The sequence below is a fragment of the Stomoxys calcitrans genome, chromosome 3, assembly GCF_963082655.1.
Source record: "Stomoxys calcitrans chromosome 3, idStoCalc2.1, whole genome shotgun sequence".
Taxonomy (NCBI): Eukaryota; Metazoa; Arthropoda; class Insecta; order Diptera; family Muscidae; genus Stomoxys; species Stomoxys calcitrans.
The window spans coordinates 183202734-183230259 of NC_081554.1; the positions used below are offsets into that span (position 1 = coordinate 183202734).

Sequence of the window (27526 nt, forward strand, 5' to 3'; positions counted from 1 at the left end):
CCTCTTGGGTGGGGTTTTTGGGGTGGGACCCCAACACTGTGGTAACATTTTTATGCCAAGCTCGTACTCTACTCTTTAATACGTTGCATTTTATACCCATATTGCCCAAAAAGATGAAAATGTCCCCTTGAGGCTTTTTGCGGTAGGGGACCCCTCCGAAAATGAAGAGTGAAATGTGTATACCAAATTCGTACTCTACTCTTAAATACCTTTCATTTGATACCCATATTGTAACAATCGGTACACATGTCCGTTCGCGTGGGTTTTGGATGGGGCGTCCCCCAGGTTATTTAACCCCAAAATTTTTTAATCATTTCGTGTTTTTGGGGAACCATAAAGTGGTATACAAAATTTCGCTTAAATCGGTGCACGCATCTCCAAGATCTGGTGTTTTTAAAAATGGGGTAGGGGGAGGGTCCGCCCCCCCTGTGCAAATTTCATGAAAATCAGTTCAGCCGTTTTTGAGTCTATATGGACCAGACAAACAAATTAACAAACTAACAACCTAATAAACAAACAAACAAAGCGCAACAATTTCATTTTTATACCCTGCACCATAGGATAGGGGAATACTAATTTCATCATTCAGTTTGAAACTACTCGAAATATTCGTCTGAGACCCCATAAAGTATATATATCCGTCTGTCCGTCCGTCTGTCCGTTCGTCCGTCCGTCCGTCTGTCCGTCCGTCTGTCCGTCTGTCCGTCTGTCCGTTCGTCCGTCCGTCTGTCCGTCTATAAGTCTGTCCGTCCGTCCGACTGTCCGTCTGTCTTCGAAACTTTCGAAGGAGTAAAGCTAGCCGCTTGAAATTTTGCACAAACACTTCGTATTAGTGTTGTTTTGGGTGGAATTGTAAATAAACCATATCGGTCCATGTTTTGATATAGCTGCCCCATAAACTGATCTTGGGTCTTGACTTCCTGAGCCTCTAGAGAGCGCAACTCTTATCCGATTGGAATAATATTTTTCACGACGTGTTTTGCTATGATATCCAATCCAACAACTGTGCCAATTGGTTGATTACCTGACATAGCTGCCCCATAAACCGATCTTGGGTCTTGACTTCTTGAACCTCTAGAGGGCGCACTTCTTATCCGATTGGAATGAAATTTTGCACAATGTGTTGTGTTAAGATATTCAACAGCTGTGACAAATTAGGTTCAAGTCGGTTAATAACCTGATACAGCTACCATATAAGCCGATCTGGGATCTAGACTTCTCGAGCCACTAGAGGGCGCAATTCTTATCCGATTTGAATAAAATTTTGCACGTAGCATTTTGTTGCAAATTACAAATTTTGCCCATTAACATCCCCATTTATCCACCAAGGAACAGGGGCAAACTTCTCACATATCAATGAGTGCAGTCCGATTCAAGTTTTAAACTCAATGATAAGGGGCCTCCTTTTTATAGCCGAGTCCGAACGGCGTGCCGCTGTGCGACACCTCTTTGGAGGGAAGTTTTACATGGCATTGTACCTCACAAATGTTGCCAGCATTAGGAGGGGAAAACCACCGCTGAAAATTTTTTTCTGATGGTCTCGCCAGGATACGAACCCAGGCTTTTAGCGTCATAACCGGACATGCTAACCTCTGCGCTACGGTGGCCTCATTTTGTTATAATATACAACAACTGTGCCAAGTATGGTCCAGATCGGTCCATTGCCATTGCCATGCCATTTCAACCGATATTGACGATATTGACTTCTTTATTCACTAGAGGGCGCAATTATTTACGAATTTGGCTGAAATTTTTCCTGACGTGTTTTGTTATAACTTCCAATAACTGTGCTAAATATGGTTGTAATTGGTCCATAACCTGATACAGCTGCCATGAAATCCGATCTCTGATCTTGACTCCTTAAACCACTAGAGGGCGCAATTCTCATCCAATTTGGCTAAAATTTTGCAAGAATTGTTTGGTTATGCCTTCCAATAACTGTGCTAAATTTGGTTGTTAATGGTCCATTATCTTATATAGCTGCCATAAAATCCAATTTCTGATCTTGACTTCTTGAACCACTAGAGGGCGCAATTCCTAACCGATTTGGCGAACATTTTGCATAAAGTTTTTTATGACTTCCGTTTTATGTCTTAGCCGGTTGTGCTAAGTATGGTCTAAATCAGTCCATGACCTGATATAGCTGTCATATAAACCCATCTGGGATCTTTTTTTATGACTTTCAACAACTGCGCCAAGTATGGTCTAAATTAGTCTATGACCTGAATTATCTGCCATATAAACCGATCTGGGATATTGACTTCTTGGCTGAAATTTTGCATGAGGTGGTATGGTAATGACATCCAACAAGCGGTCTATAACCTGATATAGCTACCATATAAACCGATCTGGGACCTTTACTTCTTGATCTTGAAAACGGCGCTATTCTTATCAGATTTGGCTGAAATTTTGCACATATCATTTTGGTTTGACCTCCAACTACTGTTTCAAGTATGGTCTAAATTAGTCCATATCCTGATATAACTGCCATATAAACCGATCTCCCGACTAGACTTCTTGAGTCTCTAGAGGGCGCGATTATTATCGAATTTGGCTTGAAATTGTGCATGACTTCCAATTACTGTGCTAATTACGATCTAAATCAGTCTATAACTTGATATAGCCGCCATATAAACCGATCACCTGATTTGACTTATCGAGTCCTAGGCGGACCTAGCCAATTTGGCTAAAATTTCGAACGTCTTTTCGTAAGACTTCCAACAACTGTGTCAAGTATGGTCACAATGGGTTCATAACCTGACATAGCTGCCATATATACCGATCTCCCTTATCGAATTTCTGAGCGTCTTGATTTCGCAATAATTACTCGATTTGCATGAAATTTTGGAGATGAAATTTTGTATGACTTGTACGGCATGACAAGTTCGGTCCATATTGGTCGATAACTTTACATAGCTCATATATACTTGAAAAACTCATTCAAAGAACTTGACAAATGCGATCCATGATGGAGGGTATATTAGATTCTGTTCGGCCGAACTTAGCACGCTTTTACTTGTTATATAATGGATATTTCATTCGATTTGGCCTTTTAAGGCTGCAGTAGGCACAATTTTGGTCCGATCATTCCAAATATTTCATGAGGACCAAATTTACATGTAGCTGTCATATTCATTTTTAAGACGATATGCGTTTCTAAAATTAGAGTAGCCACAACTTAGGTCCAATTGTTCTTCATACATTAGGACATCAAACATTTAGATAGCGAATTTATGGAACTATTTCTTGGGCTAATATCAAATGAAGTTTGTTGCTTCAAAGTTAAGTGAAGTGAGGTTAAGATAGCTTCCAATGCTCCCTATGCCCTCCACTCCACCTATTACTTTCGCGTATGCTTACATGTATTTCAGTTCAGAGTCCACAGTTGAGTAAGAGTTTTGTTAATCAATAATAGCTTAGAACCATTACCTGATATCCAGTATAGCCACTATCACCTTATAGCCCCTCTTCACTATCTATATGAAAAGTATGCAATACTTTTCTGTGGTTTCCTCTTATCCCCATTCATTGTTTTAACATTTCCAACCACTATTACTTGAATTAAGTTCTTTTTACATTGAAACTGTGCATTTATCTCCTCAAAGTAGCTTTAATTTTTACACACAATACTTATTACACAAAATGATTATCCTTTCTCTCGACTACTTATAGCTACTCGTACACAGCATGGTAACATAATAACATAAAGCACATTTTCCTTGTTACAGCAATCAGCTTCAATGGATCATTTCTTACAATTGCCAAAGTGAAGCGTTTAAATATGGGTGCATATCTGTGTATTGCCTCAAATGGCATACCACCATCAGTAAGCAAAAGAGTTATGCTGATTATACACTGTAAGTACCATCAAGGATTGTGGAGTAGTTAAATAAAAGAAAAACTTAAAATTCAACATAAGCTCCTAAAAGTATGCTATTAAGTTTTTTATTGATTTTTTTTTTTAAACAAGCCTAACGAACGAACGAATTCCATTCCAAAAACATAATAGCTCCATTGAGTTATGCAAATAGAATAAGTGAATAGAAAGCTTATTGAAGGAATTGCTTTGTATTTCAATTAAGACATTCTGGAGAATTGTTTAAAACAAAAATGTTATGAGAACATTAAATATATATTTGATTTGCAATAAACTCAAGTAAACATAATACAAAAGAAAATATTTTGCTAATTGGAGTTTTATTTGTAAATTTAATAGACATATATATAGGTCATAGTTCATGATGAAGTCTTATGTTTTTGGAAAAATGTTAAAAATCTTCAAAAGTAAGCAAAACAAAAAAAAAAAAAAAAACAAGTAAAAAGGCATTTAGTTCGGCCGGGACGAATCTTATATACCTTCCACAATGGATCGCATCTGTCGACTTTTTGCGCAGTATCTCTTTTAGGGCAAACAAATAAAATTTTTAAGGACGGAGGAGAAGGAAAAGTAGGAGGAGTTATATCAAGTTATAATCCGATTCGGGACCCAAGAAGCAAAATCGGGAGATCGGTTTATATGGGAGCTGTATCAAGCTACAGATACGTTCAGACCATACTGCACACGTATGTTGAAAGCCATGGGAAAAGCCGTTGTACAAAATTTGTGCCAAATCGGATGAGAATTGCGCTCTCTAGAGGCCCAAGAAGTCAAGAACCCAGATCAGTTTATATGGCAGCTATATCGGGCCAAATTCTTCAACATCAGCCTTATTTGTACCCATGTACCTATTTTCTATGAGCGCCTAGAGAGAGAATATGACCGCTGCCCGGCCCATGATATTAAAATCGTTCTGGGAGATTCCAAGAATGCGGCATATAGAGTAACCCTGCAATCAGTAGCAACGCGCCAGATGAAGGAGAGGTATCGGGAGAAAAGGAAAGAGGAGAAACGTCTGTTCCGCAGAAAGAAAAAGGAAATGGAAAGACGTGAGTGCGAGCGAATTGAGATGTACAGGAGTCAGAATGAAGTCCGGAAATTCTACCAAAAAATTAAACACCAAACCGATGGCTTTGGTGCAGGCACATCCTCCTGCAGAGACAAAGAAGGAAATCTGGTAACTGACACAGACAATATGCTGAGGATATGGAAAAAACATTTTACCCAACTGCTAGTGTCTGATGTTGGCGGCGAAGAGGATACCGCAGAACCAATCCCTGATGATGGTATTGAATGTTTACCTCCTAGTCAGAATGAGGTCCAAGCAGCAGTAACCCGGTTAAAGAACAACAAGTCAGCAGGAGCCGACGGGTTACCCGCTGAACTATTTAAGACCGGAGGCGACACGCTGATAAGGCGTATGCATCAGCTTATCTGCGCAATCTGGCTAGAAGAACGCATACCAGATAATTGGAACCTCAGCATACTATGTCCCGTACACAAGAAATGAGACAAGACGGAATGTGCCAACTACAGAGGAATAAGTCTCCTCCCCATCGCATACAAGATACTCTCGAGCGTACTGTGTGAAAGATTAAAACCTAAAGTCAATGAGATAATTGGGCCCTATCAATGCGGCTTTAGACCAGTTAAATCCACCCTAGACCAGATATTCACACTGCGCCAAATCCTGGTAAAGACCCAAGAAGGACAAATCAACACCTACCACCTCTTTGTTGACTACAAAGCCGCCTTCGATACTCCTTTACGTTCAAAGGTATTTCAAGCCATGTCTGAGTTTGGTATCCCTGCAAAATTAATAAGACTTTGCAGGATGACACTTGCTGATACGCGTTCCTCAGTAAGAATAGGAAAGAATCTCTCCGAACCATTTAATACCAAACGTGTGATCTCTTTAATATCCTGCTGGAGAAGATAATACGGAATGCAGAAGTGAATAGATATGGCACACTAATCACAAGAAAGCACATGCTACTCGCCTATGCCGACGATATCGATATCATAGGTCGGTCACCGGAAGTAGTCGTAGAGTCAGTGAAAATGGGTCTGGCAGTAAATGGAGATACGACGAAATGGATGGTTTCCACTCCCAAAAAGCCTTGTACAACTGAGCAGATAAGGAAAATGGAGAAAGTTGGGAACCACAACTTTGAGATAGTCAGTAACTTTATCTACCTCGGCACCGCCGTAACCGAAACGAATGACACCAGTTTTGAGATAAACAGTTTAGAAACAAGGCCACCTCTCGACGGACGAAGACTACACTTTACAAGACACTGATACTACCCGTGCTGTTATATGGTTCTGAAGCATGGGTACTTGTGAAAGCAGATGAGGCAGTGCTTGGAGTATTTGAGAGAAAGATTCTTCGTAAAATATATGGACCAGTTTGCGTTAACGGAGAACATAGGCGATGTATGAACCACGAGCTGTATGAGCTGTATGACGACGATAGCATAGTTACACGCATCAAAATACAACGGCTGCGTTGGCTAGGTCATGTTGTCAGAATGGATGAAGAAGCTCCACCAAAGAAGTCGTTTTAAGGCAAACACGGTGGTACACCAAAAGATCAAGTTGTGGGAGACACCTCGAAACTTGGTGTCAGAGATTTTAGAATGAACGCAGAAGTTCGAGGCGCTTGGAACGCTATTCTACGTTCGGCTAGTGGAACAAATATTCTGTCATAGCCAATTAAAGTAAGTACCTAGCTGCACCATAGTCATCGCAGTTTTTGCATGCAAAATTTTTGTCAAATCGGACGAGAATTGCTCCCTCTAGATGCTCAAGAATTCACTGATGGACAGACGGACAGGCAGACGGACGGACGAACAGACGGACGGACATATCTAGTTCGACTTCAAATGCCACGACGATCAAGAATGTATATTCTTTATGGGGTCTTAGACGCATATTTCGAGGTATTACACACAGAATGACGAAATTAGTATACCCCCAACCTATGGTGGAGGGTATAAAAATAGTAAAACTATCATTGTATTGTATAATAACAGCTAAAAGCAAACATCTTTAAGAGATTCTGCATATCATAGGGAAAATAGAGAAGTTTTATATGTGTTTGTCTGTGCTAAGATTTTTTTTATTACTTTGCATACTTTTAGGTTAAACATGAATCCTTTCACAAACTATAGCATACTTTTAGTTTGCATTTTTTTTTTCAAACAACTATTTGCCATTAAAATCCCTTTTTTGCCAAAAAAAAAAGAAATTAGATTTCTATCATGATTTTTAATTGGTTTTAACTATTACTGCAGATGCAAGCAATTCAAAGCAATTTGTTAGCTCACTCACATCATTGCTGTGATTCGAAACCACAAAATTCAATTTATCATTCAGAGTTTTAATCGCATCTCTTTGTGTCTCCCACTCTCACTCTCTCTCTCTCTCTTCCTCTCTCCCTCTCAATGTTCAAACTGCTGGTTTGCTGGTGTAGTTCCGCCAATGATTTGGATACAAAACCAATTAGTGGGTGCAGCAATTGGACAGAATATAACGCTGGAATGCCAATCGGAAGCATTCCCGAAATCAATAAACTATTGGATGAAAAATGACACAATTATAGTACCGGGTAAGTAATGAAAGATTTTGCAAATGCATTGGTATTAGTAGCAAACAATTGATGCATATGGTGTATGCAATATCATAGAGCAAATATCAGCCACACCATGGCAGGGCTATGGGGGAAATTGAAAAATTCCTTGGACTAATACATTCTAAGGAATGTAAGAGTAACAGGAAGGCAATATCAAAATGGCTTTATCGATCAATATCAATAAAATTTAATATAAGAAATAAGTCTTTAATTACAAATTATGCTTCTAACTAACCATACAGCTTTAGTTTCCCCCTCATTTAATTTACTCCCTATATGCTTGCCTTTCTATTTCGCAAATCCCCTAGGATTAATCTACTCTCCCTTCTCCCTTTCTGAGTTTTGGAAACATAAATTGTGGAAACATGCCTAGGTGTATTATTACATTATTCAATAGTTCCCACATATTTATTGGCAATACCTGTAGGCATTAGGCATTCAACCGGCCATATCATTTGTTCGAGGCCATTGCATATGAATGTTGTTGTCGACATCTACCCTCATGCAATCGGTCGTTAGATACAACATTTTCTCATACCATGCCCTTATAATGGGCAGATAACTCAGTTGGAATTATTGTTTTGCTTGGCATAAAATACTCAAATAACAAATAATAATAAAGCAAAATCAATAACTTGTATCAACATAATCATAATAATAGAGTAGGCGACCCAATAGATAGATAGATAGATGAATAGACCAGGGGCAAGCATCTTTTGAAATGGTATATGGGATATTACTGCATAGTTATCCTGGGGATAGAAAAATATACCAAGTATGGATGAACTCTATAAAATTCCATAAGAAAGACAGAACAAAACTTTAAATGCTGAGTTTTAGTGTAAGAAAATTAGTTTATAAGGGAAAGACACTAGAAGTTTGTGGTGCCAACATGGAGCATAGGTTAGCATTTCCGCCTATAACTCCTAGCACCTGGCTTGGAATACTTGCGAGTCGAAAATGGCAAATTGCCCATGAAAATTCCTTTAAGAAAAAGAGGAGATACTTCTCTCATCTCAATGTGCGATCAAAGTTTTAGCTGAAATATAAGGAATCTAAAAATACAAGTCTAGCCTTAGCCAGATCGGTCTTCTTTCTAGTCAAGGATTTTAGATTAGGTTTATGTGGCAGTCTGCCACTAGACTCACTTAGACATTTTCGTCCATTGTGATACCACAGGAATAGAAGAATAAGAATGCCTTTCAGTTCCTACCGTTGAACCATTCAGATCGCTTTAAAAAGTCCAACAAACAAATGCTAAATCAGACAAGTTCTCAAAAAAATGAGAATATAAAGTGGAACTCCTTCTGACAGCCAGTGTGGGATACAGACACAGCAGATGTTCTTTGGTCTCTTTTTCCTCGACGTCCTCACAGCTTTGGCAAAATTCGTTTCTGGTAACCCTCAGTCTGTCAGCATGTTTTCCGTTCAGACAGTGACCTGTCATGACGGACACAATGACTGAGACGACTGTTCTAGCTTTACGGACAGTGAAATTGTTGTTACTGGCGATTTCATTGTCCATAAATCTTCTTGGCTTTCCCATTCGGGACATGCTACTGCCGCGCTGAATGGCCTGATGCAACTAGTGAATGAACCGACACACATTTCATGTGTCAAAGGGCACCAACATATTGGGTTGCTCAAAAAGTAATTGCGGATTTTTTAAAAGAAAGTAAATGCATTTTTAATAAAACTTAGAATGAACTTTAATCAAATATACTTCTTTTTACCCTTTTTTTCTAAAGCAAGCTTAAAGTAACAGCTGATAACTGACAGATGAAAGAATTTAATTACAGAGTCACAAGCTGTGAAAAAATTTGTCAAAACCGACTATATGAAAAATCCGCAATTACTTTTTGGGCAACCCAATATAGTTGCCATTTTGTTCGATAACCTTTTGCCATCTTCCTGGCAAATTTAGTATTCCACGCTCATAGAACTTCTGGCCTTTATCTGCAAAAAACTGAACCAAGTGCGATTTTATAGCCTCATCATTGCCGAAAGTTTTACCATTTAAGGAGTTCTGCAAAGATCGAAATAAATGGTAGTCTGATGGTGCAAGGTCAGGGCTATATGGTGGATGCATCAAAAGTTCCCAGCCAAGCTCACTCAGTTTTTGGCGAGTGACCAAAGATGTGTGCGGTCTACCGTTGTCCTGGTGGAATATGACACGTTTACGATTGACCAATTCTGGTCGCTTCTCCTTGTTGGCTGTATTCAATTTGTCCAATTTTTGACAGTAAACATCCGAATTAATCATTTGGTTCCTTGGAAGCAGCTCAAAATATACCACACCCTTCCAATCCCACCAAACAGACAGGTGGATATCATATCTTTTGGTGGATATCAGCCTTTGAAGTGGTTTGAGCTGGTTCACCATGCTTGGACCATGATCGTTTTCGACTAACATTGTTGTAAACAATCCATTTTTCATCTCCAGTTATGATTCGTTTTAAAAACGGATCGAATTCATTGCGTTTAAGGTGCATATCACAAGCGTTGATTCAGTTTGTTAAATGAATTTCTTTCAATACATGTGGTACCTAAATATCAAGCTTTTTCACCTGTCCAAGACTTTTTATGTGATAATGAACGGTTGATTTTGGTATATATAACTTCTCTCCTATCTCACGCTCAGTTACATGACGATCCAATTCGATTAATGCTTTGATTTGGTCATCATCAACTTCATTCGGCCGACCTGAACGTGGCTCATCTTTAAGTGAAAAATCTCCAGAACGGAATTTGCGAAACCAATTTTGACACTGTCTTCCTTTTAAGGCTTTATCACCATACACATCTCGTGACTTTTTAGCAACCTGCTCCGCGTTTTTTCCTTTATGGAAATAATAAAGTAAAATATGACGGAAATGCTCCTTTGTGGGCTCCATATTAAAATTGACCCCAAACAAACAAATGTAAACAAAATTTCGCGCACTTTTTTCTAAAGCAAGCTAAAAGTAACAGCTGATAACTAACAGAAGAAAGAATGCAATTACAGAGTCACAAGCCGTTGAAAAAATTTGTGAACGCCGACTATATGAAAAATCCGCAATTACTTTTTGGGCAACCCAATATATGGCAGCTATATCCAAACATGGTCCGATTTGGCCCATCCAAGAACTTAACCAGCCTGCATCAAAAAAACATATCTGTGCCAAATTTCAGCTCAATATCCCAATTTTTGAAGGCTCTAGAGTGATTACAACAGACGTTCGGACAGACGGACAGACACACGGACATCGTTAAATCGCCTTAGAATTTTACGACGATCCGAAATATATATACTTTGTGGAGTCGGAAATTGATATTTCGATGTGTTGCAATCGAAATGACTAAATGAATATACCCCCTATCCTTTGGTGATGGGCATATTAAGCGATCCGACGCTGAATGTATCTTATAAGATAAATTGCGCCTATAGAGGGCGCAATTTATCTTATAAGATATATTGCGCCTATAGAGGGCGCATCATTTTCATCCGATTAGGCTAAAAAAAAAGTATCGATGCTATCGATATCTTTCATTAGACATATCAAAAAATGCTCCACTCAAAATCACTTTCTATTACGATTTAGCTATGTCCATCCGTCCGTTCATGTTAATTTGTGTACAAAGAACAGGTCGCAATTTTCATAGGTACGAAAGTTTCCCTTGTGTCTTTGGAGATCAGTGCTGAGTTACGTAGAAATCGGTACAGAATTAGATATAGCTCCCATATACATATGTACGATAAGTAGCTACCGATTTTACCTTTTAGAGCTTTTGCAAGGACATCTTCTTCAAGATTTTCTCCAGATTCTACGACTATCCCAATATCTACGGATTTTTATCGATATCAAACTTAAATATAGCTCCCATGTTTATTATACCCTCCACCATAAGATGGGGGGTATACTAATTTCGTCATTCTGTTTGTAACTACTCGAAATATTCGTCTGAGACCCCATAAAGTATATATATTCTTGATCGTCGTGAAATTTTATGTCGATCTAGCCATGTCCGTCCGTCTGTCCGTCCGTCCGTCTGTCCGTCCGTCCGTCTGTCCGTCCGTCCGTCCGTCTCTCTGTCGAAAGCAAGCTATCTTCCGAAGGAGTAAAGCTAGCCGCTTGAAATTTTGCACAAATACTTCTTATTAGTGTAGGTCGGTTGGTATTGTAAATGGGCCATATCGGTCCATGTTTTGATATAGCTGCCATATAAACCGATCTTGGGTCTTGACTTCTTGAGCCTCTGGAGTGCGCAATTCTTATCCGATTGGAATGAAATTTTGCACGACGTGTTTTGTTATGATATCCAACAACTGCGCCAAGTATAGTTCAAATCGGTCCATAACCTGATATAGCTGCCATATAAACCGATCTTGGGTCTTGACTTCTTGAGCCTCTAGCGTGCACAATTCTTATCCGATCAGAATGAAATTGTGCACGACGTGTTTTGTTATGATACCCAATAACTGTGCCAAGTATGGTTTAAATCGGTTCATAACCTGATATAGCTGCCATATAAACCGATCTTGGGTCTTGACTTCTTGAGCCTCTAGAGGGCACAATTCTTATACGATTTGAATGAATTTTTGCACGAAGTATTTTGTTATGATATCCAACAACTGTGCCAAGTATGGTTCAAATCGGTCGATAACCTGATATAGCTGTCATATAAACAGATCTGGGGATTTGACTTCTTGAGCTTTTAGAGGGCGCAATTCCTATCCGATTTGGCTGAAATTTTGCATGACGTATTTTATTTTTACTTTCAACAACTGTGTCAAATAACGTTCAAATCGGTTCATAACCTGATATAGCTGCCATATAAACCGATCTGGGATCTTGACTTCTTGACCCCTAGAGGTCGCAATTATTATCCGATATGCCTGAAATTTTGTACGACGGATCCTCTCATGACCATCAACAAACGTGTTTATAATGGTCTGAATCGTTCTATAGCCCGATACAGATCCCATATAAATCGTTCTCTCTATTTTACTTCGTGAGCCCCAATGGACGCAATTCTTATACGAATTGGCTGAAATTTTACACAGGTCTCCAACATATAATTTAATTGTGGTCCGAACCGGACCATATCTTGATATCGTTTTAATAGCAGAGCAACTCTTTTCTTATATCCTTTTTTGCCTAAGAAGAGATGCCGGAAAAAGAACTCGACAAATGCGATCCATGGTGGAGGGTATATAAGATTCGGCCCGGCCGAACTTAGCACGCTTTTACTTGTTTTCCTATGCTTTTGGCAAATAGAGTAATAATTTGGTGATGAGGATTTAACAATCCTTACGAAATCTCTATTGTCACATTTGTTACATTCAATAACAAGGCGCAATGCCAACTTCCATATTTGAAAAGAACACCTTCAGCATAGACATTTCCTCTCCCCCCCACCAAACCTTAATTAGTACATCCTCATTAAACTTCTATGGAATGTCCCATATATGATTCTATTTGTTTTTGGGCTTTTGTTCTGCCCCCTGATTGTGTGCTTAGTATTCATTAGGGGATGCTAAAAATGGGGGTGGGGGAGGGGGCGAGGATTTTCTTCCGGTGAAAAAATGAAACACGTATGAGTGAATATGCTTCAGATTTTCAAAAGGATCCTAAAATATGGTTGGGTATATATGTGTGGGTGCGTGATAGCCCCTTGCATATGTGTAAGCAAGTTTATTTGTTTGTTTGCGTGTACAAATACACACACACAAACATCTACTGACAGAAATATATATATGAGCACACATGTGGTATAAATGTTAAATTTAATTTACTCCACCATATCCTCCTATTTTGCCGATGCCATTGCGTGTGTGTGTGTGTGTGTGGGTGAGTTTGCCTCTCCCCTTAGATATACGAAACACACGTCTTGAATACTAAGGACTTTGTCATTGCTCGCCACAATGATGCCATAGAAAATGGCATAACAAAGAAGACGAAGACGATACATCTACTGAATGGAGTAGAATTGTTTAAGATTTAATTATTTTTAATTTGAGATAAACTTTGTTAGCAGATAATAACCGAAATTAGGAGATTTGTTTGTTTGCGGGGTAATCAGAGCATCCATGTCGCAGCCCAACAGCCCAACAGCACAACAGCAACAATAACAAAAATCTGTGCAAAGAAATTTTAAATTGTAATCTCATCATCACAATAATGAAATAATAAAATGTAGAGAACGAAAGGAAAAAAAAAAGATTTTTAAAAATTAGCACATGTTTTCTTAATCCTTAGTGCGGAGGATGGCTAATGGATGAAAGCAACATTTCTTGGAAGATAGAGGAGATAAGAAACGGAAAGGACTCCATTGAAAGGCCATGTGTAGGCGAGGAGGACAATGCAAGAAATTTCTAGAGATTATTGTTTCGATTTAAATGCTTTAAATTGTTGTTATCAGAACTAGCATAGCTCAGTGGGAGGGCATGTGACTAGCAAGCTCAAATGGAGATTTTAGGACCATTGTATACACCCATAGCATGGTAAAAGACAGACAAAACTATTGAAAAATAACAAGTAAAAAGGCGTTAAGTTCGGCCGGGCCGAACTTTGGATACCCACCACCTCGGGTATATATGTGAGGCCTAAGACCCTAAATTTGAGGATCGGTCTATATGGCAGCTATATCCAAATCTGGACCGATCTGGGCCAAAATGACGAAAGATGTCAAAGGGCTCAACACAACTCACTGTCCCAAATTTCAGCAAAATCGGTTAATAAATGCGGCTTTAATGGGCCTAAGACCCTAAATCTGAGGATCGGTCTATATGGCAGCTATATCCAAATCTGAACCGATCTGGGCCAAAATGACGAAAGATGTCGAAGGGCTCAACACTACTCACTGTCCTAAATTTCAGCAAAATCGAATAATAAATGTGGCTTTTATGGGCCTAAGACTCCAAATCGGAGGATCGGTCTATATGGCAGCTATATCCAAATTTGGACCGATCTGTGCCAAATTGACGGAGGATATCGAAGGGTCTAACACAACTCACTGTCCTAAATTTCAGCAAAATCGGATAATAAATGCGGCTTTAATGGGACTAATAAATGTGGCTTTTATGGGACCTTAAATCGGAGGATCGGTCTATATGGCAGCTATATCCAAATTTGGACCGATCTGGGCCAAATTGACGGAGGATGTCGAAGGATCTAACACAACTCACTGTCCTAAATTTCAGCAAAATCGGATAATAAATAAGGCTATTATGGGCCTAAGACCCTAAATCGGCCGATCGGTCTATATAGGGGCTATTTCAAGATATAGTCCGATATAGCCCATCTTCGAACTTAACCTGTTTATGGAAAAAAAGAATCTGTGCAAAATTTCAGCTCAATACCTTTATTTTTAAAGACTGTAGCGTGATTTCAACAGACAGACGGACGGACATGTCTAGATCGTCTTAGATTTTTACGCTGATCAAGAATATATATACTTTATAGGGTCGGAAATGGATATTTTGATGTGTTGCAAACGGAATGACAAAATGAATATACCCCCATTCTTCGGTGGTGGGTATAAAAACATTACTAATACAAAAAGTAGGGAATCAGGTGCACCGGGAAGAAATTCCCACTGGTGACAGTACGAATTGGTCAGCTAATTAGGTAAGGTTAGTTTAAAACCAGTAGGGAAAGGCAAAAGTCGGGCAGTGCCGACTGTATAATACCCTACACCTATCCTAAAAGTAAAATGTGGGAGCTATATCCAATTCTGAACCAATTTTGATCGCCCTCGACGAGCAAATATGTTCAAACTGTAATAACTACAGTTGACAAATGACTACATTATTGGAAATTACCCAAAATCAGACGAACATATATATGGGAGCTATATCTACTTCTGAACAAATCTAAACCGATTTCGAGCAAACTCCTCAGATACTGTGGCAGTCGTCGAGGATAGCGGTTTGCTAAATTTTGGCAAGATTTTTCAATAAATGAGCTTGCTGTGACTCTAGAAGTTAAAATCGGGCGATATATATATATGAGAGTTATATATAAATCTGAACCGATTTCCATGAAATCCACCAGTAATGTTGGAGTCAAAAGAAAATCCTTCCTGCCAAATTTCGAGAGAATCGGTTTACAAATGAGCATTTTTTGCAATATTTCTTAAAATCGGACGAACATATATATGAGAGCTATACCTAAATCTAAACCGATTTCCAGCTAACTCCTCAGATACTGTGGCAGTCGTCGAGGAAAGCGTTTTGCAAAATTTTGGCAAGATTGGTCAATAAATGAGCTCGCTGTGACTCTAGAAGTTAAAATCGGGCGATATATATATATGAGAGCTATATATAAATCTGAACCGATTTCCATGAAATCAACCAGCGATATTGGGAGTCAAGAGAACATCCCTTTTGCCAAATTTCGAGAAAATCGGTTAACAAAAGACCATTTTATTGCAATATTACTGCAAACCGGACGAACATATATATGGGAGCTATATCTAAATTTGAACCGATTTTGACCACACTCTATGTATATTGTGGTAGTCGTCGAGGAAAGCGTTGTGCCATATTTTGGCAAAATCGGTCAATAAATGTGCTTGCAGTGGCTCTAGGAGTGAAAATCGAGCGATATATTGTATATAATATGTATGCTAGCTATATCTAAATCTGAACCGATTTCTTTGAAATTCACCAATGATATATAAAATCGCAAAAAAATCATTACTGCCGAATTTTGAGAGAATCGGTTAACAAATGACCATTTTATTGCATTATTACTGAAGCTGAAGCTATTGGGTTGCCCAAAAAGTAATTGCGGATTTTTTAAAAGAAAGTAAATTCATTTTTAATAAAACTTAGAATGAACTTTAATCAAATATACTTTTTTTACACTTTTTTTCTAAAGCAAGCTAAAAGTAACAGCTGATAACTGACAGAAGAAAGAATGCAATTACAGAGTCACAAGCCGTTGAAAAAATTTGTCAACGCCGACTATATGAAAAATCCGCAATTACTTTTTGGGCAACCCAATATATCCAAATCTGAACCGATTTTTTCCAATTTCAATAGGCTTCGTCTCTAGGATGAAAAACATACCCATACCAAATTTGAAAACGATTAGATGAAAATTGCGACCTGTAATTTGTAGACAAATTAAAATGGACAGACGGACAGACAGACGGACGGACAGAGGGACATAGCTATATAGAATCAGAAAGTGATTCTGAGTCGATCGGTATACTTATCGATGGGTCTATCTCTCATCCTTTTGGGTGTAACAAACTAATTCACTAAGTTATAATACCCTGTACCACAAAAGTGGTGTACGGTATAAAGAGGTTGCGGTTATTAATCCGCTCCAAAAAACAAAAATCTCCCAAAACACCCATTTCGAAGATGATGTCAAAACCTGCATTTTTAAACCCACCACTGAAGTATGGGGGTATATTCATTTTGGCATTCCGTTTGCAACACATAGAAGTTTTCATTTAAGACCCTATAAAGTGTATAAATTCGACCCACATCGGCCCATATTTGGATATAGCTGCCATATTGACTGATCTCTCGATTTAAGGTTTTGCGCCCATTAAAGGCGCATTTATAGTCCGATGTCGTTGAAATTTGGGACAGTGAGTTAAGTTAGGCCCCAAAAAAATCTTTCTGCAATATGGTACAGATCGGTCCAGATTTGGATATAGCTGCCATATAGACCGATCTCTCGATATAAGATATTGGGCCTATAAAAGGCGCATTTATTGTCCGATTTCGCCGAAATTTGGGACAGTAAGTTGTGATAGGCTCATGGATATACCTCTTCAATTTGGCCTAGATCGGTCCAGATTGGATATAGCCCCCATATAGACCGATCAGCCGATTTAGGGTCTTGGGCCCATAAAAGGCGCATTATTGTCCGATATTGCCAAAATTTAGGTCAGTGAGTTTTGTTAGGCCCTTCAACATCCTTCTTCAATTTGGCCCAGATCGGTCCAGAGTTGGATATAGCCCTCATATAGACCGACCAGCCGATTTAGGGTCTTATTCTCATAAAAGCCACATTTATTGCCCGATTTTGCCAAAAATTTGGGACAGTGCATCGTGCCTTCGACATTGTTCTTCCATTTCGCCCAGATCAGTTCAGATTTGGATAAAGCTGCCATATAGACCGATCAGCCGATTTAGGGTCTTAGGCCCATAAAAGCCACATTTGCTATCCGATTTTGATGAAATTTTTGACAGTGCATTGTGTCTCCGACATTGTTCTTCAATTTGGCCCTGATCAGTCTAGATTTGGATATAGCTGCCATATAGACCGATCTCTCGACGTAAGATCTTGGGCCTATAAAAGTCGCATTTATTGTCCGATTTCGCCGAAATTTGGGACAGTAAGTTGTGTAAGGCCCTTCAACACTCTTCTCCAATTTGGCCCAGATCGGTCCCGATTCCGATATAGCCCCCATATAGACCGATCAGCCGATTTAGGGTCTTAGGCCCATAAAAGCCACATTTGTTATCCGATTTTGATGAAATTTTTTACAGTGAATTATGTTAGGCTCTTCCTCATCTTTAATTTCGCCAGATCGTTCCAGATTTGGATATAGCTCCCATATATATTTTTCATCCGATAAGGCCTATATGGCTGCCATATAGACCGGTCTCTCGATACAAGGTTCTGGGCCCATAAATGGCGCATTTTTTGTCCGCTTTCGCCGAAATTTGGGACAGTGAGTTGTGTTAGACTCTTCGACAACTTTCTGCAATTTATCCCAGGTCGGTAGAGAGTCGGATATAGCCCCCATAAGGACCGATCTGCCGATTTTGGGTCTTTGGCCCATAAAAGTCACATTTATTATCCGATTTGTGTTAAGCTAGTCGACATCGATCTTCAATTTGGCCTAGATTGGTGAAGATTTGGATATAGCTTGGCCCCATAAAAGGCACATTTAGAATCCGATTTCGCCGAAATTTGGCAAAGTTTTGAAAAATGCTTTGTACTTATTAAACCTCTCAATATCCGTGTCGAATTTGTCCAAATCGAACCATATTTCGATATAGCTGCTATAGGGGCATAAGTTGTGCATTTTTCAACGAATTATGATGAAGGGTGGCTTATATATATAACCGAGGTGGTGGGTGTCCAAAGTTCGGCCCGGCCGAACTTAACGCCTTTTATCTAGTTTTTTATACCCTACCACAACCACTGTGGTACAGGGTATTATAGATTTGTGCATTTGTTTGCAACGCTAAGAAGTAGGCCACCGTAGCGCAGTGGTTAGCATGTCCGCCTATGACGCTGAACGCCTGGGTTCGAATCCTGGCGAGACCATCAGAAAAAACAAAAAAAAAAATTCAGCGGCGGTTTTCCCCTCCTAATGCTGGCAACATTTGTGAGGTACTATGCCATGTAAAACTTCTCACCAAAGAGGTGTCACACTGCGGCCAACCTCCAAAGAGGTGTCGCACTGCGGCACGCCGTTCGGACTCGGCTATAAAAAGAGGCCCCTTATCATTGAGCTTAAACTTGAATCGGACTGTACTCATTGATATGTGAGAAGTTTGCCCCTGTTCCTTAGTGGAATGTTCATGGGCAAAATTTGAATTTGCAAGAAGGGGAAGAGCTAGACGCATCGATAAGTATACGGATCGGCTTAGAATCCCTTCCTGATTCTATTTAGCCATGTCCGTCTGTCTGTCTGTTTATGTATTCTTGTAATCAAGGTACAAATCGCATTTGTTGTCCGATTTTCACAAAATTTTGCATGAGTCTCTTTTTTACTTCAAGGACGAACGTTATTGATTTTGAGAAAAATCGGTCCAGATTTAGATATAGCTCCCATATATATCTTTCATCCGATGTGTCCTTTTAAAGCTTTAGATACCACACTTTTGGTTCGATCCTTACAAAATTTGACACGAAGTGGTTTTTTTAACGACCCAAAATGCTTGCAAAATTTTATTGAAATCGGTTCAGATTTAGATATAGCTCCCATATATATCTTTCATCCGATATGCCCTTTTAAAGCTGTAGGAGCCACAATTTTAGTGCGATCTATACCAAATTTGGCATGAAATGTTTCGTGTGGCTTTCCAATATGTGTGCAAAATTTCATCTATATCGGTTCAGATTTATATATAGCTTCCATATATATTTTTCATCCGATATGCCCTTTTAAAGCTGTAGGAGCCACAATTATGGTGCGATCTCTACCAAATTTGGCATGCAATGTTTCGTGCGACGTCGCAATATGTGTGCAAAATTTCATCTAAATCGGTTCAGATTTAGATAAAGCTCTCATATATAACTTTCGTCCGATCTGGCCTATTTAGGCTGTAGAAGGCAAAATTTTTGTCCAATCTTTACAAAATTTAACACGAAGTGCTTTTTGTGACGTCCCAATATGTGTGCAAAATTTCATCTAAATCGGTTCAGATTTAGATATAGCTCTCATATATAACTTTCGTCCGATCTGCCCTATTTAGGCTATAGAAGGCACAATTTTTGTCCGATCTTTACAAAATTTGACACGAAGTGCTTTTTCTGACGTCCCAATATGTGTGCAAAATTTCATCATAATCGGCTTAGATTTATATATAATTCCATGTATATATTTCATCCGATATGACCTATAAAGGCTGGAGAAGGCACAATTTTGGTCCAATCTTAACAAAATTTGGCACGAAGAGCTTTTTGTGACGTCCCAATATGTGTGAAAAATTTTATATAAATCGGTTCAGATTTAGATATAGCTCCCATATATATTTTTCATCCGATATGGCCTTTTAAGGCTGTAGAAGCCACAATTTTGCTCCGATCTCTACCAAATTTTTCATGAGATAGTTTACTTGACATCCCAATACGTGTGCAAAAATTTTGTCAAAATCGATTTAAATGAAACTCCCATATATATCTTTTATGCGTTTCGACTTTTAAGGCTATGGAAGCCACAATTTTCGTACCATCGTAAGAAATTCGTACAAGGTTCTATTCCATGCTTCAATAGGTGTGCAATATTAAAACTTGACTAAATTTGGATATAATTGCTATCTATTAAAAGTATTGCGTATACTCGGTGGTGTAGGGTATTATATAGTCGGCTCCGCCCGACTTTTGCCTTTCTTTACTGGTTTTACATTGACTTTGTCTCTACTTCCAAGTTAGCGTTCCGTGAATTTACATGATTTACAGCTACTTTGGGATGGTAAGGTTAATGCATCATGATGGTACTCGTATTTCTCATTTATGCCAACAAGCCCAAGTCCATTTTGAAAGGCTAAGGATTTAGAAAGTTGTTTCCTTGAACTTTAAAACAATTTTTAAAGCAACCACTTTACTTAAGTCTTCCGAAAAGTAAATGTTCACCCCTACGACCTTCCTGTGTAGAAGCTATTGTACACCTGTTTAGCTTCGTTTAATTTTAATGATAATTTTATAACTTGAAATACTTCATTAAAACTTCATAAATTCACCCTTCACAAAGTTTGCTGGCAATATAATCCAGTTTTTATATAAATAGCTAACACCCTTCCTGGGCAGCCGCTTTATATAACACAGCAACATGGCGGCGAACAACGCAAAGGATTAAATGTCATTTGAAATTGATACTGGTGGAAAAAGTTAGAAGCCGTTGCCTTAAAAAAACAACAACGACAACAACAAACCACTGAGGGGGGATACCATGAAACTCGCTATACTTTGATACAAGGGCCATTAATGTTATTAAACTGCTCAAATTACTGAAATTGGCTAACAATTCATAACAAGAAGAATTTTCCCTCAACCCCACCATTTTCCTCACCACAGACACATTTCAAAGCAGCATTTTTAATTCTACTCTGTACATTGCAGGTGAACGCTTTGTCCCCGAAACATATGAAAGTGGCTATAAAATCACAATGCGTTTGACCATAAATGATGTTGACGCACAGGATTTTGGCTCATATCGTTGCGTTGCCAAAAACTCGCTCGGCGATACGGATGGAGCAATTAAACTTTATCGTAAGTATTAACCATACAAAGTGACCTTAGCCATCCACAAATGGGGGATTTGTATGTGTGTGTGTGAGTGTGAGTGTGTGTGTGCTGTGTTTTGTTGTATGTTTGCATGATGGTTAGGTAAATGATTCGCCTAAAATGATATCCTCGCTTGTGCAGAGGTATAAATCGAAAATTAAATAAAATTAGCCGAAATGCAATTAAGTTAATTGAAAGGGATGCAAGGGAAGACCACAATTTATGGATTTTTTTTTTGTGTGATGGGGATTTAATTGAGTAGCTTAGTGCTCATCAGGATCATCAAGGATTACATAAATTGAGTCATGAGCAAGTAAGCGTATTACACACTCGTACTTGAAAGGCAATGAGTATCAGAGGGAAAATAGGAAAATTTTGTGGAAAATTTGATATTTAAAAGACAGTAATTTTTAAATATTTTATACCCTTCGCTACTAATGTGAATTTGTTTGTAAGATGATTTGCGGATCATAAAAGAAGTCATTTCGTAAAATTTTAGCCAATTCGAATAAAAATTTCACATTTAAGAGTCTTAGGATATTCGACTCATTGACATACAGGTTAAGTGTGAGGCAGCCACTGCGGCTGTGAGACTAAAGGCGATGGGAGAATGGATCGCGGTATAATCGAGGCGACGATAGGAAACCTGAAAGGAAGGGAAGAGGTTTCCGATAGGATACCTGAGATAAACCTTGAAGGCGAGTGCGAGATACTGCTGCCAGCGGCACACTCTTGGATTGACGGAACCCTAGTATTGCCATCTGGAAGATCATGTTACACGTATGGATCAAAGCTAGAGGAAAGAGTGAGCCTGGGGGTCTATATTGAGAACCCAGGGACTGAGTTCTGTTTTAGACTGCCTGGCCATCTGGATGATCATGTTACACGGATGGATCAAAGCTAGAGGACAGAGTGGGCCTGGGGGTCTACATTGAGTACCCAGGGACTGAGATCTGTTTTAGACTGCCTGACCATTTGGAAGATCATGTTACGCGGATGGATCAAAGCTAGAGGACAGGAGTGGACTTGGGGGTCTACATTGAGAACCCAGGGACTGAGATCTGTTTTAGACTGCCTGACTATTTGGAAGATAATGTTACACGGGGATGTCCAATGTGAACATCTTTACGGACAATAAAATTGCCATAAGGGCAATAACAACCAGGACGGTAAGACCACGAACAGTCTTGCAGTGTAAAAAGTAGATTAACTCCTTCTCTGAGATTGGCAAAATCCGCACCGTTTGGGCGTCGGACCATAGTGGAGTAAGGACGAATGAAAGGACAGACAAATTGGCAATGAAGGCCAGAGGACTGCCGTCAATAAACTTGGTTAACCCGAAACCTTTAAGGTCGCCGCTGTCCGAGTTAAGGGCGTAGGCGACGAATGCGCATGCAATACTGTGGAACAGCGAAACGGTGAATAGGACGGCGAAAATACTATGGGGGGATCCAGATTTTGAAAAGATGAGGCTATTACTGAAAGGAAGTAAGAAGGAGATCGGAATAGCTATTGGTATCATGACGAGACACATAGGACTACAAGCTCACTTATGTAAAATCGGTGCGGCATGTGTAGGGCATGCAGGGAAGATGATGAGACGTTGGAGCAATTTTCTTTTTCATTGCCCGGCTTTCGCGTCTAACGGATACCGGCACTTAAGTGGGGTCACTATACCAGACATGAACCAACTTAGGGGCGTGGCATGGAAAACAATTAAGGATTTTGTAAGTAGCAGGGAAACACTGACTTAGATTTTCTTCTTCTAGGTTACTGTATTACTGGCTTAGGTGTATGTCTATAGCGGCATGGAGCAGATTTATTGGGTTGCCCAAAAAGTAATTGCGGATTTTTTAAAAGAAAGTAAATGCATTTTTAATAAAACTTAGAATGAACTTTAATCAAATATATTTTTTTTACACTTTTTTTATAAAGCTAGCTAAATGTAACAGCTGATAACTGACAGAAGAAAGAATGCAACTACACAGTCACAAGCTGTGAAAAAATTTTTCAACGCCGACTATATGAAAAATCCGCAATTACTTTTTGGGCAACCCCAAAAAAGTCTTTTCAACCTAACCTAACGTCACCTACCGCCAGCAAAAACCAAATAGGGTTTCTATTGTTGTGCCTCTATAGACCAATCACAACATTTCAGCTTCGTAGACGGACATATGCCACAATGGCATGAATTTGATTTTCACATTCAGGGCGAAGTGTCCCCATCCTTAAAAGATATTAGAGAGTTAAAGAAGACGCAGCAGAGCGGGCCCGGTTCGAATAGTAAAGTATATATATTCTCGATCGTCTCGACGTTCTTAGTCAATCTATTCAAGTCCGTCCGTCTATCGAAATCACAATAGCGGTCGAACGATATTTTGCACATATACTTAATATCGATGTAGGTCGTTGGGAATTACAAATGGGCCATATCGGTTCAGATTTAGTTATAGCTCCCTTATAAACCGATCTCCCGATTTGACTTCTTGAGCCACTGGAAGCCGCAATTTTCGTCAGATTTGGTTGAAATTTCGCACGTAGTGTTCCGTTATGACTCCCAATTATTCTGACAAGTACGATCTGAATCGGTCTATAACCTGATGTAGCTCCCATATAAACTGATCTCTGGATTTGATTCCGTGAGCCCCTGGAAGCCGCAAAAGTTTGATAAGTATCATCATAATAATTAATGGTAGATATGCAAACATTTTGTTCACTTTGAGGTGTTTGAAATCGCCAACAATAGCTGGTTGTGATTTTCCAGCCAAATATAATACAATAACTATCTGAAGAACTATCGATGAAGTTGATAGCTATTATTTGAAGTGTTCCTGGAAAAAAATCTCAATTTTTTTAATTCAATTCACATTTTGCTTGTAACTGCCAATGATTAAAATTTCAAACATTAATCCCCAGGTGATATAAGTCTTGCTTATATGTGGCTAGAAAAAAAAAACACAGACATCTAGCAACAGTTGCATCCATGTAATATTGAATTTTCTTTTCCCCAAAAAAACACTGCAATGATGTTAGTCTCCAAAGAAATTACATAATCCCTGGGTTAACCTGTACCATTGTGAGTGAGTATTGTTAGAGCAGAGGGTTATGTTGGAGTTTCAAGCTCCCAGTTCACTTCGTTAAAGTTATACAGTCTCAACTCGAAACGATGAATTAAGTTCAAGTAAATTGAAATGATGAACTTGAATGAACACAAGAAGAACAATGAACACAAGAAGAACAATTAAACGAATACAGTCTAATTATTCATGAGGACCAAAAACGTGTGTACTTGACTTTGCCACAATTTTGGTGAAGCTGGAAGCTGTACGAGTAGACAAAAGCAAGAAGTTTAATTAAGGCAGGTGGCAGGTATTGCTGCCTAGAGTATGATGAGCTATTGAGAGAAAGCCTGTCCACCTGCCTGCATGGGTATGAAACTTTGAGAGCCTATGTAACTTTAGGGAAACCTTTGAATGTTTTCTTATTCATACGTATATGTAGTAGAGGGTGGTGTTGTTTAGAATGATGAAAGTTTTTAAAATGAATACCGTGTAGAAAATATATATAGGGTGATTTCTTTGAGGTTAGGATTTTCATGCATTAGTATTTGACAGATCACGTGGGATTTCAGACATGGTGTCAAAGAGAAAGATGCTCAGTATGCTTTGACATTTCATCATGAATAGACTTACTAACGAGCAACGCTTGCAAATCATTGAATTTTATTACCAAAATCAGTGTTCGGTTCGAAATGTGTTCAAATTTTGACAAATTTTGTTCAGCGATGAGGCTCATTTCTGGTTGAATGGCTACGTAAATAAGCAAAATTGCCGCATTTGGAGTGAAGAGCAACCAGAAGCCGTTCAAGAACTGCCCATGCATCCCGAAAAATGCACTGTTTGGTGTGGTTTGTACGCTGGTGGAATCATTGGACCGTATTTTTTCAAAGATGCTGTTGGACGCAACGTTACGGTGAATGAACACATTTCGAACCGAACACTGATTTTGGTAATAAAATTCAATGATTTGCAAGCGTTGCTCGTTAGTAAGTCTATTCATGATGAAATGTCAAAGCATACTGAGCATCTTTCTCTTTGACACCATGTCTGAAATCCCACGTGATCTGTCAAATACTAATGCATGAAAATCCTAACCTCAAAAAAATCACCCTTTATCAAGAAAAACAGAGTGGGTCACGTAAAAAGGACATAAAATGGACACCCTTAACGGTATATTACATCGAAGGACATCCTGAAAAGAAGAGGAGTAACATTTTTAAAACTAAGTTGCAACTGGCTTCTATTTTTATACCGACCACCGAAGGACGGGGGTATATTCCGTTGTCATCGAAATATCCATTTCCGACCCTATAAAGTATATACAATTTTGATCAGCGTAAAAATCTAAGACGTTCTAGACAAGTCCGTCCGCCTGCCTGTTAAAATCACGCTACAGTCTTTAAAAATAGAGATATTGAGCTGAAACTTTGCTCAGATCCTATCTTTGTCCATAAGCAGCTTAAGTTCGAAGATGGGCTATATCAGACTATATCTCGGTATAGCACCCATATAGACCGATACGCCGATTTAGGGTCTAAGGCCTATAAAAGCCACATTTACTATCCGATTTTGCAAAAATTTGGGCCAGTGAGCTGTGTAACGTCCTTCGACATCCTTTTTTAATTTGGCTCAGATCGGTCCAGATTTGGATATAGCTGCCATATAGACAGATCCGCCGATTTAGGGTCTTAGGCCCATAAAAACTGAAATTTTGGACAGTGAGTTGGCTGTTCGACATATTTCTGCAATTTGGCATAGATCGGTGCAGATTTGGATATAGCTGTCATAAACACCGATTTGTCGATTTAAGGTCTTAGGCCTATAAAAGCCACATTTATTATCTGATTTTGCTGAAATTTGGGACCGTGAGTTGTGTTAGGTCCTTCTATATCCATCTTCAATTTGGCACAGAGCGGTCCAGATTTGGTTATGGCTGCCATATAGACCGATCTCTCGATTTAAGGTCTTAGGCCTATAAAAGCCACATTTATTATCTGATTTTGCTGAAATTTGGGACCGTGAGTTGTGTTAGGTCCTTCTATATCCATCTTCAATTTGGCACAGATCGGTCCAGATTTGGATATGGCTGCCATATAGACCCATCTCTCGATTTAAGGTTTTGGGCACTTAAAGGCGCTATTAATGTCCGATGTCGCCGAAATTTGGGACAGTGAGTTGTGTTCGGCCCCTCGACATCTTTCTTTAATTTGGCATAGATCGGTCCAGATTTGGTTACAGCTGCCATATAGACCGATCTCTCTCGATTTATGGTTTTGGCGCCATAAAAGGCCCATTTATTGTCCGATGTCGTCGAACTTTAGATCAGTGAGTTGTGTTCGGCCCCTCGACATCTTTCTTTAATTTGGCCTAGATCGGTCCAGATTTGGCTATAGCTGTCATAGAGACCGATTTGCCGATTTAAGGTCCTAGGCCTATAAAAGCCACATTTATTATCCGATTTTGCTGAAATTTGGGACCTTGAGTTGTATTAGGCCCTTCGACATCCATTTTCAATCTGGCACTGATTGGTCCAGATTTGGATATATCTGCCATATTGAATGATCACTCGATTTAATGTTTTGGGCCCATAAAAGGTGCATTTACTACCCGATGTTCCCAAAATTTGGGACAGTGAGTTAAATTAAGCCCACAGTTGACACAGTGAGTTGCATTAGGCCCTTCTACATCCATCTTCAATGTGGCCTAGATCGATCGAGATGTGTATATAGCTACCATACAGACCGATCTGGGACTCTCTGGACAATGATTTAGGTTAAGCCCCTCGACATACTTCTGCAATATGGCGCAGATCGGTCCAAATTGGAACATATTTCGATATAGCTGCTATGGGGCATAAGGTATGCATTTTTCACCAGATTTTGGCGAAAGGTGGTTTGCAACCATACCCGAGGTGGTGGGTATCCTCGGGTGGGACTCCTCGAAATATACGTCAAAGACCCCATAAAGTATGTATATTCTTGATCGTCAT

General features: G+C 39.2%; 1 protein-coding gene across 1 annotated transcript in view; it reads left to right on the forward strand.

Moving 5' to 3' along the window:
* Window positions 1-27526, forward strand: part of LOC106089126 (uncharacterized) — a 121569-nt gene that overhangs the window by 21646 nt on the left and 72397 nt on the right. The window contains exons 4-6 of the mRNA XM_059365730.1: window positions 3729-3857; window positions 7353-7487; window positions 21314-21463. Of these exons, the coding sequence (XP_059221713.1) occupies window positions 3729-3857; window positions 7353-7487; window positions 21314-21463 (414 nt within the window). The remainder of the gene's footprint in view (window positions 1-3728; window positions 3858-7352; window positions 7488-21313; window positions 21464-27526) is intronic.